We start from the raw sequence: 16,068 nt of genomic DNA on the forward strand, positions 1-16,068 counted from the left end.
AATATCTGGATAATTATGATGATGAACTAGCAGATGTGAGGTATCAGGTGAGTGCTAACATTCATTTACATTAACCTTGTTCAGCCTTGCAAGGCCTCATTGCAAGTCATTTTTGCCTGATAATCCCATGTAGATCGGCCGTTTTGTTTCCAATCCTGTGCTTTGGTTGCTTTAACCTGCATTGGTCCAACTGCTTCAAATGAAGCGACCCTAGACTACAGCCCACAGTATTCAATGATCTGTAAAATTAAAACCTAGTGCTGGTAAAATCGTATCCTACTGGGCACCGTCAAATTTTTCTTCAATCACATCAACTCCTGTGACGTTGGTGCAAATGCAGTGTTCAAATAAAAGACAAGGCATAAAAATACAGTTATTCTTTCTACCTCCAAATATTAAAACTAGATAAACGGCAGGGTCACTTCAAACTAATCAACAAAATGGATTCAGAAAGTTAAATGCATTCTACGTGTATGTGTACGTGCTGGCATATTGTTAATTATGAAGACAGGCGCCACATGCCCCTACTGTCTTTACAAAAATGGATGTATAGCACCTCTCTATAGCTCGACCTTCCTCCAACAAACACTCCTGAAATACAAGCAGGGCCGCTTTAGGGTTGGTGACGCCCTGTGTGACAGTTAATTTTGGCGCTCCCCCTCCCCATGACCTCTGCCTCGTTTTCACTCACTACCACCCGGCAAATACGCCCCTCATCTTTCCATCCCTCCCCTTTCACATACATTCATGTGTCTTAAAGCACTTGTAAACGCTGGCTTTACTAATCCATTCAGCTATCCACATAAAATATAGGGACATATTTAAGAGCCCCCAGTGCCATTCTAACGCCATATTAGCGTAATTTGTTTTACGCTAATGTGGCGTTAGAAGGCCAAAAAGGCCGTGCCATATTTACAAAGTGGCGAAATGCATGCGTTGCAACACTTTGTAACCCTTTGCACTACTTTATGCCTGCCCAGGCATAATAAATGCAAAGGTGGCATTTCTCCCGTGGGGGGGGCAGGTGGGGGGGAATGGCGCAAAGAAATCTGAAAGAATTCTTTGCGTCATTTTTTTCTGGCACTTTTAACGTCTGCTCAGAGCAGGCGTTTAAAGGAGGCTTCCATTGGTTACAATGGGCCTCTGGTTGCTTTGCAGGATGAGCATCAACATTTTTAACGCAAATACTACAAAGTGCCTGACTAGAGTAAAAAATTCTGATGCCAGTCCCCGAACTACCGCAATGGTGTGCCGTATTTTAAATACAGTGCACACATGGTTGCGTTGGGGGGGCGCTAAGGGGTGCAAGAAAAGTAGCGCAGCACTGTATGCAGCTCCACTTTTTTTCAAATATGCCCCATAGGGGCATATTTAAGAGGTCCTAGTGCCATTCTGACACCACATTAGTGTAATTTATTTTTAATGCTAATGTGTCATTGGAAGGCCAAAAACGCTGCGCCATATTTACAAAGTGGTGCAATGCATGCAATGCGCCACTTTGTAACCCTTTGCAGTACATTATTCCTGCGCCAGGCATAATGTATGCAAAGGGGAGATCCCAAAAAATGACACAAAGAAATCTGTCAGATTTCTTTGCAGCATTATTTTCCTGCACTTTTAACGTCTGCTCAGTGCAGGCATTAAAAAGAGGCTTCTATTTGTTAAAATGGACCTCTGGGTGCTTTGCAGGATTAGCGTCAACATTTTTGACGCTACTCCTGCAAAGCGCCAGACTACCGTAAAAAATTCTGACCCTAGTCTCCTAATTACCGCCATGGTGCCCGTATTTTAAATACGCGGGACTCATGTTGGCAATGTGGGGGGCGCTAAGGGGTGCAAGAAAAGTAGTGCTGCACCATGTGCAGCGCCACTTTTCTTAAATATACCAGATAGTTGTGTTTTTTTTTGCAGCAGGGATATTAACCCTCTATGCTACTTTATGTTGAGTCAAAGCTGCCGCTAAGTTATGCTAAACACAGCACCCCCTTATACCCACCCCCAGGTCAGCGCGCGGTGCGATCGCACCGCTCAAAAGGGCCCTGAATACAAGGGAAACGCGTACACTGGTAGCGAGCAGTTGCCTTTGGTCAATGCTCGATTTACTTGGTCGAGCTTAAAATGAATCTGAATAAATGCTTCAAATTTGAACTGGTTTCATGTATATGGTTAATAATAAAGTACTCAGTTTCGCTTCGCTTGTATGCTGTTACTGATGCTGGACGCTTAAAATATCGACGCATTGTGTTAATTGCAGCCTTGCTTCAGTTCACTTCAACCGAACCAAGGGAACGAAAGCACCTGTAAGCAGGGGCGTAGGAGACAATACATTTCTGGGGGGGACAGGGACAGCCTTGGGGACTTTCAATCAACCCTATACAAATCGCTCGTAGTTTACGAACTGCAGGCTCCGATAAATATACACAATCATATACATTGGAAGTGAAATAGGTAGAAAGGAAGGCATGTTTTCACAGTCTGAAAGTATCTTTAATTGTTATTTACATTCACAAAGTAATTACCGTATTTATCGGCGTATAACACGCACTTTTTCTCCCTGAGATAGGGGGCAAATGATGTGTGCGTGTTGTACGCCGATATAATGTTAAGTTTTTTTTTCCTGAAATGTCCTCTTAAAATGAGGTGCGTGTTATACGCCGGTGCGTGTTATACGCCGATAAATACGGTAGCTAAAATGTGAAAATAACATGTTGATTAACCTTGCATCTTCATGCACCAAGCAAATAAAGGTAGGAGGGTAAAAAGGAAGAACAAACCCTTTGCGCCCCACACCCACCATGCTCTTCGCCTCATGCCAATTGGAACCGCACTGGAGATATCAAAAGCGATTACGTACAAGAGTTGTAAACTGTGCTCGGAAACCATAGTTCTAATAACACTTCTACTCCTGTGTGTGATCTTGGGCAGCTCAGCTCCACATCAGTCATAACTAGAAGCATTTCAACTGAGGAAGCTCTTGCAGTTACAGGCTATATAAACATGGATTCTCTAATCTCTGTATAAACTGCAGTCACTAATTTCTCTAGAAACGGCTGTTTGTGATGCACCAAGTCACTGCGTGTAAAGAAAAGACATTCACTGATTATAAAGAAAAGACATCGGAAAATGACTATGATAGGGTTATTACAGTCGAGTTCTGACATTACAATGCCTTCTGCCAGAGCTAGCAGCCAAGGTAAAAGGCAGACCAGGTCACAGAGCATAATTATTGCAGCTGTTTAAAGCAAAAAATGGAATGTTGCTTTTCTTTCTTCTGCTCTACTTTCATATCTTTGAATGTCAGAAGCTATGCACTAAGGTTTTAAGTGGTTTGTGGGAAAGTTGGTGGTGTGACCATGTATTATATGGGGTAAAATACCCCCTGCGTACATAAGGATATTGCAAGTCACCTTGAAGTTCATACCTTATAAACAAGCATTGGCATAGCCAATAGGTCTCGCCTATGCAAGTTCTATTGCCTTTGCCAATGTGTTTTAGCCATGCTGTACACTAGTGAGACTACTATTCAGCATGGCTCAAAGTTAATGGCATAAAGGAGAATGATGTGTCATAGACTAGTGTGGTGTAGTGTCATGGAGTAAGTAGAGTGTCCTAAAATGGAGCAGTAAACTAACTTTAAAGGGACAGGGGTCCCTTGAATAAAATGCAACACCACTCCCATAAACAATGATATTAAAGTAGTATGCAAATGGATTGTTTCATACATTTATTCAATCACAATATAAAAGATCAAATGTAGTGGGAAAACATCAACTGGGGAAATCGAGAAAGACTGGTATTCGGGCATTACACAAGTTATCTGGATGACCCAATGTCACCAATTACAAGAAAAATGTAAAAAGTAACCTATATAGTACAGTGGTTTAGAGGAGGCTGGCCTGGTTTGTATTGGGTACCTATGGTACTTACACCTTATACCAGGTCCAGTTATCCCTTATTAGTGAAATGTAGGCAGTGTCTAGAAGCCAGGCTCTCTAGGGGTAGCTGTAGCCAAGGCTTATCTAGGAGACGTGCAAAGCTCATGCAATACCACTGTAGTCACACAGCACTCACACACATGAAAGAAAATACTCAGTGTTACAAAAATAAAGGTACTTTATTTTAGTGACACAAATGCCAAAAATACCATAGAGACTATACTCCCTTAGGAGGTAAGTAATACACCAATTATATACACTAGTATGCAGCAATAGCAATAAAAAGTTAGAAAAGTGCAATTAGTGGAAATCATAATGGTTAGAAATGGGCCTAGGGTAAACACAAACCATATACTAAGAAAGTAGAATGCGAATGTCGGTTTCCCACCTAGACAAGTGTGGTGTGTAGAGGGGCGCTGGGAGTATTAGAAAACACCAAAGGTAAGTAATAGAACCCACCTCAGAGCCCAGGAAAGCAGGAGTAAATGACAGTAACTTTCCTAGAACACACAAGAACACGAGAAAGAAGATAATGCAAGAACCAGAAGATACTTCAAGACACAAAGGGTGGATTCCTGGACCTAAAGACCTGTGGAAGAATGGGACTAGGTCCAAGAAGCACAGAAGAGTCCAGGGAGGACAGGAGCCCCTGCTAACCCGAATCAAGGTGCAAAAGAAGAACCACTGGTGAAGAACAACAGTCAGTACTGCACCCAAGAAGATGGATGCGTGTTCCTGGTTGGTGCAGATGATATCCCACACTGGATGGATGATTGCAGTCTGGTTGCGTTGCTGGATTCTGCCAACAAACCTTGGCACACGCAAAGCTCACGGTTAGTGGAAAATGGCACTGCCTGGGACCAGGAGGGACCTGGTGGACTCTACCCAGGAGGAGGAGTCAGATGGGGCTCTCAGCAACTCAGAGAGCCCACAGAAGACCAGCCAGTGCACACAGGAGTCCTCCAGCACAGGGACAAAGGAGTTGCAAAAGGAGGCCCACGCAGCACAAAAACAAAGGATCCCACACCGCCAGAGAACTGCTCAGGAAGCTGTGCATTGACGGAAGGAGTGCTGGGGGCCAGAGTTACATTGTGCACAAAGAATTTCATAGAAGGATGCCAACAAGCCTTGGCAACTGAAAAACACGTGGTGAACACGGTTACTGTCTTGCGTGGGAAGGCAAGCTCTTACCTCCACCAAAGTTGGACAGTAGGACGTCAGGACCATCGGGACCACTTCAGTCCACCACCCGTGATGTAGGATCCATGCAACTCAACAGGAGAGGGGACCCAAGCAGATGGTCGTCGTTGAAGAGAGGTGCCTGCTGAAGCAGGGGAGTGACTCCTTCACTCCAAGGGAGATTCGTTCATTCTTCTGGTGCAGGCAGAAGACAGGCTGTCCTCTGAGGATGCACGACCGGGAAACAGTTGCATATGCTGGCAAGAGCTGAAGATACAATGTTGCAGAAGTCGTCTTTGCTTCGTTGTTGCAGTTTGTGGAGTTCCTGGAGGGTCCAGATGCAGTTTCTTCAGTGAGAAGGTGAAGTAAAGGCTGCAGAGGATTTCTGCTGGAGTCTTGCAATCCGAATCTGAAGAACCTCCCAAAGGAGAGACCCTAAATAGCCATGAAAGGGGCATTGGTCAGCTAAACAGGTAAGCACCTATCAGGGGACGGCTCAGACACCACCTGCTGGCAGTGCCCACTCAGATGCTCCCAGAGTTTGCTGCCAACTTGGAATCCAAGATGGCAAAACACAGGGACCCTCTGGAGGAGCTCTGAGCACCACACCTGGGGTGGTGATGGACAGGGGAGTGGTCACTCCCCTTTCCTTTGTCCAGTTTCGTGCCAGAGCAGGGACAGGGGGTACCTGAACCGGTGTAGACTGGATTATGCAAGGAGGGCACCAAATTTGCCCTTCAAAGAATTTCCAGTGGCCTGGGGAAGGAAGCTACCCCTCCCAAGCCTGTAACTCCTATTTCCAAAGGGAGAGGGTGTAACACCCCTCTCCCAAAGGAAATCCTTTGTTCTGCCTTCATGGGCTTGAGCTTCTCAAGCAACAGGAGGGCAGAAACCTGTCTGAGAGGTGGCAGCAGCTGGGCCTGCCTGGAAAACCTCAGAAGGCTGGAATGGCAATACTGGGGGTCCTCTAAGGAGCCCCCAGAGTGCATAAAATCATACAACCAATGCTTGCAAATGCATTGGGTTATGATTCCAACATGTTTGATACTAAACATACCTATGTTCCGAGTTACCATTATGTAGCTGGGAATAGGTAGTGACCTATTTCAAGTACATGTGTAAAATGGCATCCCGCACTCAGGAAGTCTGGGAAAATGGTCCTGGAGGTCGTGGGGGCACCTCTGCTAGTGCAGGGGTGCCCTCACACACAGTTACTCTGCACCCTGCCCTCAGGGCTGGAGGGCCTGCTATAGGGGTGACTTATAAGTGACCTGGTGCAGTGCAACTGGCAGTGAAAGGGTGCATGCACCTTTTCACGCAGGCTGCAATAGCAGTCCTGCAGAAGCCTTTGCATGGGCTCCCTATGGGTGGCAAAAGAAATGCTGCAGCCCATATGGATCTCCTGGAACCCCAATGCCCTGGGTACCTAAGTACCATATACTAGGGACTTATAAGGGGGCACCAATATGCCAATTTTTGGTGAAATACTGGGTTACCAGTATGCAAAAACAATAATTTAAGGGAGAGAGCATAACTACTGGGGTCCTGATTAGCAGGATCCCAGTAGACACATGCAAACACACTGGCAAACAGGCCAAATGTGGGGGTAACCAAGCTAAAAAGAGGCTACTTTCCTACAAGGTTAGCATCCACAACAATGATTTACAAGCTTTTATACACCGACTTTTACATGAAGGACTCAAATAGTGAATCAAGAAGTCATTAGCTCATAGTGCTTATGCTCATGCCAACTTATGTACAATATCACAAATTCAAGTCAAGGTACTTTGGCCGACAATATTTTGATCCCCTAGACAAGTATCAGGATCATCCTAAGCCTTCGTTAAGCTGGAGTTAAAAGGGTTACAGAGTGCTTGTAACCATAACGGCGAAGATAAATCGGACCCACGTCTCATATGAGTGAGAAGGCAATCAATGGAGATCTGAATCTCTAATCAAGCGCCAATGCCATAAAGTAGTATTAGAGTGGAGTAGTGTCACAGTGTAATAGAGTGTCATAGAGTGGAGTGGCAGAGTGTCGTAGAGTGGAAAGACATAAAGAAGAGTGAACTGGAGTAGAGTGAAGTAAAGTAACGTGAACTAGCATAGAGAAAGTTGGGTAGAGTGTTGTTGAGCACAGTACATTGTTGTATATTGGAGTGGTGTAGAGGGTTGTGCAGTGGCATTGAGCAGAGTATCGTAGATTGAAGTGGCATAGAGTGGTGTGGAGTGGCATACAGTGGAGTAAAGTGGAATGGAGTGGCGTATAGGGAGTTGTGTAGGGAGTTACAGAGTAGAGAAAGTGTTAGAGTTTAATGGAATAGAGTGTCAGAGTCTAGTATCATGGAGTGTAATGTCAGAGTGAAGTGTCATAGAGTGGAGTTGGGTGGTCTAGAGTGAAGTGGCATAGAGTACAGTGGTGCAAACTAGATTGGTGTAGAGTGTAGTGGTATAGAGTGCATTGGTTTTGAGTAAAGTGGTGTAGAGTGCATTGGCGAATACTGCACTGGTTTAGCGTACAGTGCAGTAGCGTAGAGTGGTGAAGAGTAGAGGGGAGCACAGAATAGATTGCAGTGGTTCAGAGTACTGTGTCCTAGAGTGATGCGGTGCATGGTAGAGTGGAGTAGTGCAAGGTAGAGTAGACTAGTGTAGGGTGCAGTGGTGGAGTGCAGTGATGCAGAGTAGAGGGGCATAGAGTGCAGTGGCATATAGTACGCTGGTGTAGAGTGCAGTAGAGTGGCATATAGTTGAGCGGTGCAGAGTAGAGTGCTGTGGTGCAGAGTAGAGAGGAGTATAGTTCAGTGGCAGAGTGCAGTGTTGCAGAGTAGAGTGTCATAAAGGGCAGTGGTGTAGAGTGGCATAGAATGCATTGGTTTAGAGTGCAGTGATGTAGATTGATGCAGAGTAGAGAAGAGTGGCTTAGAGTACAGTGGTGCAGAGTAGAATAGAGATGCATAGAGTGCAGTGGCATGGAAGTAGATTGCTGCAGGGTACAGCATAGTGGTGAAGAGTAGATTGTTGCAGAGTGGAGCATAGTGAAGTAGAGTGCAGTAGCATAGAGCAGTGCAGAGCAGATTGGAGTGGTGCAGGGTACATTGGCGTGGTGCAAGATAGATTAGACTGGCATAGCATAGACTAGAGTTGCGTAGATTGCAGTGGCATAGAGGAGATGATTTCAAAGTAGACTGAAGTGCCCTACAGTGGAGTGGTGTAGAGTAGATTACAGTGCAGTGGTGCAGAAAAGAGTGCAGTGGGACAGAGCACAGTGGCATTGAGTGCAGTGGTGCAGATTAGAGTGGCGTGGAGTTCAGTGGCAGAAAGTGCAATGTTGCAGATTAGAGGGTCGCAGAGTACAGTGGTGTATTGTAGAGTGACATAGAGTGCAGTTGCATAGAGTGCTGTGGTGCAGAGTACAGTGGCATTGAAAGCAGTGGAATAGAGTGCTGTGGTGCAGAGTAGATTGGCATAGAATGCAGTGGGATAGAGTGCATTGGTTTTGAGTAAAGTGGTGAATAGTGCACTGGCAGAGTGCAGGGGTGTAGTGTACAGTGGTTAGAGTAGAATAGCATAGATTGCAGTGGTGTAGAGTGGAGTGGTACAGCATAGATTGCAGTGGCGTAGAGTGGCACAGAGTGGAGAAAAGTGGTGTAGGGTGCAGTGGCATAGGGTAGATTGTTTCAGAGTAGAGTGAAGAAAAGATAGAGAAAAGATAATATACTTCAATATGCTGAAGTATGTAACGATAACAACAACATAAATAATAACGCTAGGCATAACGGCCCAAAATGAAATATGGCTTCTCCCTGTTAGCCACGCTGTAATCAAGCACTTCATTACCTAGAAAACAAAACATTTAACATAAATGTTAGAAAAATATACCCTTCTAATAGCTAAATTGTTGTGTAAAAATATAAAATCTGGGCTCAGTCTCGACTTCACTGTTTCACCAACTGGTGTGATCTTAGGCAAATACAAATATTGTGTTTCACAGAGTCTCCTTTCTAGCCTGCAGGCATCACGGTGAGTGGGACTCTGTTCTCTCTTTAGATCTTCCTCATTGGTTTGCAGCTCCTCTTGAAGGCATCCTGCAGTGCTCCTCTTCAAGGCAGCAGGTGACAGTAATCATCCAAAACTCTTTTCTCCTCCTGTGCCCTTTGTTCTTATGAGCACCCTTAGAACAGGACAAAAGGGCCGAGGGCGCAGGGCGCCTCCTGGTTCTTTTGGTTACCATCAGCTTGGAGGATTTGTCTGTACATGGCTATCATAAGTAGCGCTCTTGTGCGCTAATGGCCCTCTGAATGACAGATGTGAGAGGGGAAATTATTGTGTCCCCTTGTCCCCCCCACCTTCGTCCCCCGTGTCCCCCACCCTCCAAAATCTGGGGGGGGGATACATCCCCCGCGTCCCCCACACTTCCTACGCCCATGCCTGTAAGCATTTATCGACAATGGAAAACCCGAACTTGAAAACTGTGTTCCGATAGCATCAAAGTTTTCAAGTTACCTACGCCCACGCGGGAGTCACTCATCCAGTCCACACGTCTGCTTATTATTCGGGGAAGTGTAGTCCTTGTTTTAACAAAAAGATAAACACTACAGGTTCCAGAGTGCAACTGGGTAAGCTACTCGTGTACCGGGAAATCTAACGTTCTGTGACACGGAGTAATACAGTAACCCTAAATAGACCCCTGCTTTGGTCCTGCCACACAAAACGGTGTCCGCATTGGCAAGTTTCCCAGATCCCTGCGTGATGTGCTGCTCCGGTCCAGTTTTTTTTTACTTTGAATTCTGGGAATTGTAGGTTTGTTCATTTGATTATAAAATAGTAGTACAAGTTCCAGAATTCAAAGGAAAAAACAAAACGGGAGCAGCACATCACGCACGGACTTGGGCCATTTGTCAGGGCTGCTATTACAAGTATATTGGCTATTGAGATTTATTGGGAGACATACATAACCCTCCCACCCATGGGTGTCCTTCATGCAAGTTAGACCTCAACGTGGTAAGACCCACTTCTTCCGGTAAAGGGCGTGTTCACTTTCACGTTCTGACCAGTCTCTTCCTGGGACAGCAGGTGGCTCGTTCATCTCAATCCCAAGCGGCCCGCCTTCTTTACAACTCACTCTTAACTAGACGCGTTCCAGGTGGACGTCAACCAGATTTTGGGCACTCAGTATTGTTGATCAGTTAGGTTGGAAGTACTGAAGGCCCCTTCTTCGAATAGCCAAGAAAAAGATAGAACTCCATTCATGCGCGGATTATTAAACTTCTCATGCACGGTGTACTTGCTTTCCTATTGAGGCTTACTTTTGGACCAAGGATAACAACATCCCACTATCGGCCAAAGACTAACCCGATGCGAATGACTTTATGGACAACGCAAGAGTGGGACATCAGATCAACAGCACGGAAGAAACCATCGTGGTTGAGGTATCGGGGGCAAGTACACCCCGCGCCACTCCCCAGACCATGCTTTCCCTATTGCCATTTCTGCTAAACGCCTCGGCTGCATTACAGAACATGAGTTCGGGCCCCCCCTCACAGCAGGAGGAGTTGCTTGAGGAGGCTGGGGCCCATAACTGGTGGCACAGTAGCCGCATGGCAAAGATCGGCATCATTACGGCTCTGGGTGGCCTAATCATCGTGGGCAACACATTCGTGCTGCTGGTCATCGCCTCGTCCGTATCAGGCTGGTCGCGAAACTGCCGCTATATCCTCATCTCGCTGACGGGCACCGACGCGGCGCTGGCGCTGCTGGTGGTGCCGCTCAACCTGTACGGCAGCCTTGCACTGGAGCCCGACGCCGGAGTCGGAGGGCCCGACGAAGGACCGCTCGGACCCTACTGTCACATTGTGGCTTTTCTGAACTCCAGCATCTTCGCCTCGTCCATCTATTCGCTGGCCACCATCAGCCTGGAGCGCTATGTGGCCGTCTTCTTCCCGCTACACTATGGACGTGTCATGAGCCGTCGACGGGTGCAGCTGCTCATTGCCGCCGCTTGGCTACTGCCGCCAGCATTGCTCTTCCCCATCGCTATCCCCGGCGGCTCGGTGGTACGTGTCTACTTTTCGCGGGCCTCGCTCATCTGCAACCCGGACTACGCCAGTAATGTTACCTACTCACTGCTGTTAACAGCCGTCATCTTCTTCCCCTGCTCAGCCATCGTCACCTTCGCCAACCTGCGCCTTTGGCTGGCCGCGCGCCGACAGCGCCAACGGCTGGGGGCGCATGACGCTGCATCTCGAGTCCTCGTGCCAGTCGTCATCGTGTTCTACACGTGCTGGGCGCCTTGCATGGTAACCATCCTATACAACGGTAAGTGGCTCGTGCTTGACCCTGGTGGGTCTTAAACACAAAAAGGCAGCTTTGTATCTCCCCTCTAAGCCCTCTTGGCTTAGAGAGGAAAGGGTAACGAGAGGATGATTCCCAGTTCTCATGCATTGAAACACAGCTGTCAACTTGTCACTTGTTATATTCGAGACTTAAAAGCAGCGCTGGCGTTTCAGCCGACAGTAGCAGTTCTAGTGAGACTTGTAGTTTTAAACTTGCCACCACAAGTGTGCACTCTTGAGTCACTGTATGCCTGAATATGCTGGCTGATAAAGCAGGAGTGGGAGAAAAATCATTTCTTGACATGGGGCCGTGTGCAAGAAGTGAGACAGGCACACCCTATTACCTTTGGAGTATTGCAAAGCATATTGTTGTGCCCAAAAGCATGTCGTTGCCAAAATCTGTTCCTGGCACAACATCTTGGTAAATATTCTCTCAATTTGTATGATGAGAGCCCTTGACATCAACTGATTTTCTACAAAAAAAGGCCTTGATACGATTTTTCCAAAACATCCATAAACACATCCAATGCCAATTTTTCAGGGCTCATACTGCGTGTTTGTTTTGTCACTTATCTATATAGTTGAAAGAGTGAGCATTTTTTAACCCCTCAGGTGCCAGACCTTTCCCCCCTCAGTTGCCAGGCCTTTTTTTTTTATTTTTTTTTTTTAATATATTTGTAGCAGTTTGCGCTTAGGCCCTCATTACTGTTTGTCCACATAAGCTACCCACGTCAAATTTACGTCCTCTTTTTATTTATTTATTTATTTTTTTAAAATCCTAGGGATTCGAGCGGTACCCAGAGGTTATGGGTTCCCCTGAAGGAGACCGAGAAATTAACCAAAATGCAGCGAAATTTTCGTTTTTGAAAAATAAATGGGGGAAAAAAGGGCTGCAGAAGAAGGCTTGTGTCCCCCCTCCCCCCCTCCCTAAAAATAGCATCAACAAAGGGTTTGCAGTGCTAAAATCACCAGCTTTCAGGAACAGGCAGACTTGAATCAGAAAAAACACATTTTTCAACACGATTTTGGCATTTTACTGGGACATACCCCATTTTTACTATTGTTTTTTTTAGTTTAATTTTTTTGGGTGCTTTTTACCCTCATTCCAGTTAGTGACAGAAATGGGTGTGGAACTAATGCCGGATCCTTTTCTTTGTGGGATCACTGCACTGGGACACATTTCCTTCCACCCAACGTTCCCCTCAGTCTCCCGGTAAAAATGATACCTCACTTGTGTAGGTGAGCCAAGTGCCTGTGACAGGGAAGAGCCAAAAACATGTCGAAATTGAGAGGGAACCAAAGCGGGTCCAAAAGGGCAGTTTGAAAAAAAAAACATTTTCAGTCTGACAAGAGGGGCAGAATTTTTATCGGTATAGATGAGACCATGTTGGGTGGTAGTAATTTTGCAGATTCTGAAAGGTTCATCACAAAAATGTGTGATTTCCAGCAAAGTTGTAGGTTTGCAGGGCATTGTGGGTAAGAAAATGGTGCGCAGTGCATGTGAAGCACACCACCCTCGATTCACCCAGATGCTTAGTTTTCAGATGTGTCTAGGTTTTTGTGGATTTTTCTATATGGCAGTGTACCAAAGTCCAAAAAGTGCAGCCCTCACCATTCTAAGTGGGACGGTTTTGAGTTAGCCAAGCTCTCATGGCCCAAATGTAAAACCAAAACCCAAAATAGTCAAATGTCCTCTTGCTTGGCGTGGGATAAGACGTGTTAGTGTGCAAAGGGAGAGCTGAAAGACTGTTACCCCCTTCAGTTGGGGTGGGGACATAACCATGCCCATACTGGTTGGTAGCCAGCACCACACTTTTTTTTTTTTTTTTTTTTTTTTAATTCCCTGGTATCTAGTGGGTGCAGAATGCCTATTCTCCCCCCCACCCCGGGTGTGGATCGGGGGTAATTGCCCCATCTGCCCACTGGTGGGCAGAACAACTTTGGCCCCATTTATTTGGGTGGGGGTATGGCCATACCACCACCCTCTTATTTTGACAATAACATTTTCCCTGGTGGGCTTTCTGGGCCTTCCAAAAATAGGCCGATCTGCCCCCAAGGGGGGCAGATATGGCCAACAATAATGTGCCCCCATGGGGAGTGACCTTTGCCCAATGGGCTGGCCCCCCCAAACAAAACACATATATACACACCAATCCCTGGTGCCCAAGTGGTTTCTGCTCCCCCGGGGGCAGATCGGCCTAATAAAAATAGGCTGATCTGCTCCCAAAGGGGGCAGGAGAGGCCTAAAATAAACTTGCCCCCAGGGGAATTACCCTTGCCTAAGGGGTTGCTCCCTTTTCGTGAAATTGAGGCAAAAAAAAAAATCCCTGGTGTCTAGTGGTTTCTGCCCCCCCCCTCTCCTGGGGGTAGATTGGTGTAATAAAAATAAGCCGATCTGCCCTTAAGGGGGGCAGAAATGGCCTAAAGACAATTTGCCCCCCAGGGGAGCGACCCTTGCCTAAGGGGTCGCTCCCCTCACGTGAAACTGCCATAAAAAAATATCCCTGGTGTCTAGTAGTTTTTGCCCCTAAGAGGGGGGGCAGATTGGCCTAATTATAATAGGCCAATTTGCCCCCCTGATGAGCGGTCCTTGGTCAAGAGGCCATTCCCCTTATACGTAATGACACATAAACAAAACCAAAAAATTACCTGGTGTCTAGTGGGCATTTCTGCTGCCCGATCGAATCGCAATCGGGAAGCAGAAATGCAGAGAGAGACATGAAAGGAGAGGAAAGGCCTTTTCTCTCTTTGTCATGCCTCTCTCGCCCCCTCCATGTGATCGGAGGAGAAATGCATTTGCATTTCTCTTCCGATCCGCGCTGTAGGGGGCAGCCTCTCATGAGGTCAGCGTGCGATTGCGTGCTGACGTCATCACTCGCCAAGGGGGGTTGAGGAGGGGGGATGCAATTCCCTTTCCATCCCTGCCCAAGGGAGGGGGGTGCCAGGCCCTCGGGGGGATTGCTAGCGCTTCCCCCCGAGGGCCGGTACCTGAACATAACAGTTACGTCCTAGGCACCGAGCAGTGCAAACGAGGACGTAACCATTACGTCCAGGGCACCCAATACCAACACAGGAGATGACCAGGGTTGAACTTCTATTTCTTCTTCTTCTTCCTTGACAAATATAGTGTAGAATTGAGTGTAGGTCTTTCAACCAATATCTGCACTGAGTACTGTGCGGTGATGTGAGTTGTAGCGGGGGAAAAAACCATGTAGTATGATCCCTGAAGAAGTTCTGATTTAAAGAACAAAACTTATTGACTGTGCTAGGGATGCTTTGGAAGAGTTAACTAAACGTTTGTTTCAAAGAAAAACAGTTGGTGCAAGGGGCTCTTATCCTACAAACTGAGAATAATCAGTAGGACATTACTCCAAAACCCATTTATGATTCTAGAACAATAGAAAGTGCTTCTCTTGCTTGTTAGATAATATTTTGTCCATGGGTCTTTGTGACGGTTGGCCCTTGAATGTGGGCACTAATGATACCTACGGATGTGGTACAAGTAATAGGTGTGGTGTAATCACTACAACCATGCAATGTAAACAAAGATGGGTCACTTTAATTCACACCTGGCTGCTTTTAACCACCACTTTTTCATAGAGTGATATCTAGGCCCATTTTTATCAATAAACTGCAAATCCTACCACATAAATTAGGTGGCTGGAAAGCCAGGATTTGACTTGAGTAGCTATTGTTAATGACATCGGGCCGTCATATTTCTCAACCTGTTGCCTCTCTATTGAGTGTGAAAGCAAATATTGGATTGTGATCCCTCCAAAGTCAAAGATGGTATACAGTTTTAGGAAGTAGGATTATGATTAACGTTTAAAAGTTCACCTCTACTAATGTTTATGGAGATATTCTACTAGCTAGGATGAACGTGATTTAAAAGATGGCAATGCCCTCAATATGAGGTTGAGTTAACTCGTATAGATAGAGCAGTTAGTGACCAGAAATCCCCTTTAACATTATAAATTGGCTAGTGTCAAGCTACTATGCGATCTTTTAATGTTGATATAAATGAAAGATTAGAGTAGAATTTCTTAACTGCCAAGACGGGTAGCGAAAAAGGGGTTGTTGCACACTTGCATTGTAAATGTCACCAGCAAAAAATGAGTTCCCTTTTTATTTCCAAGCCTAATTGTACAATTGCGCATTACAAAGCTTTAGTTTTGCTATCTTGGTGTAACTATGTTTTATCGTATTGTAGTTTTAACTGACATTCCAGTAATAGCTGGTGACTTCATAGATTTTATGGATTTTGTATCCAGATAAAAAAGTATTGATAATTAAAGGCTGTCAACTGCAGGTTCTCCACCAGCCCCTATAACAGTGGAAAAAGTACGCAAAGCTTCATGGTAACCCTTAGACATAGAAGACATAAAAATATAATACCTTATTTTGATCCTTAGGTCGTGTCGTGCTCCTACCCAGGTATCTAAGTCCAGTTTCGTTTTTTTATTTTTACAACAGGCTTTCTCTATTATCCCAAAAATAAAAAAACCAACAAATTAATTTTGCCTGCTTACATGAATCGCCATTGAACAAAATCTTCTTGTGTGTCCTGGTTCCACCTACACTACCACCGTTTAAAAAAAAAAAATAAAAATAATAATTCTTTT

General features: G+C 45.7%; 1 protein-coding gene across 1 annotated transcript in view; it reads left to right on the forward strand.

Annotated features, from left to right (window-relative positions):
* Positions 1 to 10,017: 10,017 nt before the first annotated feature.
* Positions 10,018 to 16,068, forward strand: part of LOC138268253 (melatonin receptor type 1B-B-like) — a 128,111-nt gene continuing 122,060 nt past the window's right edge. Inside the window, exon 1 of the mRNA XM_069217738.1 lies at positions 10,018 to 11,429. Coding sequence (XP_069073839.1) covers positions 10,484 to 11,429 — 946 coding nt within the window. The 5' untranslated portion in view covers positions 10,018 to 10,483. The remainder of the gene's footprint in view (positions 11,430 to 16,068) is intronic.

The sequence above is a fragment of the Pleurodeles waltl genome, chromosome 12 (assembly GCF_031143425.1).
Source record: "Pleurodeles waltl isolate 20211129_DDA chromosome 12, aPleWal1.hap1.20221129, whole genome shotgun sequence".
Lineage (NCBI taxonomy): Eukaryota > Metazoa > Chordata > Amphibia > Caudata > Salamandridae > Pleurodeles > Pleurodeles waltl.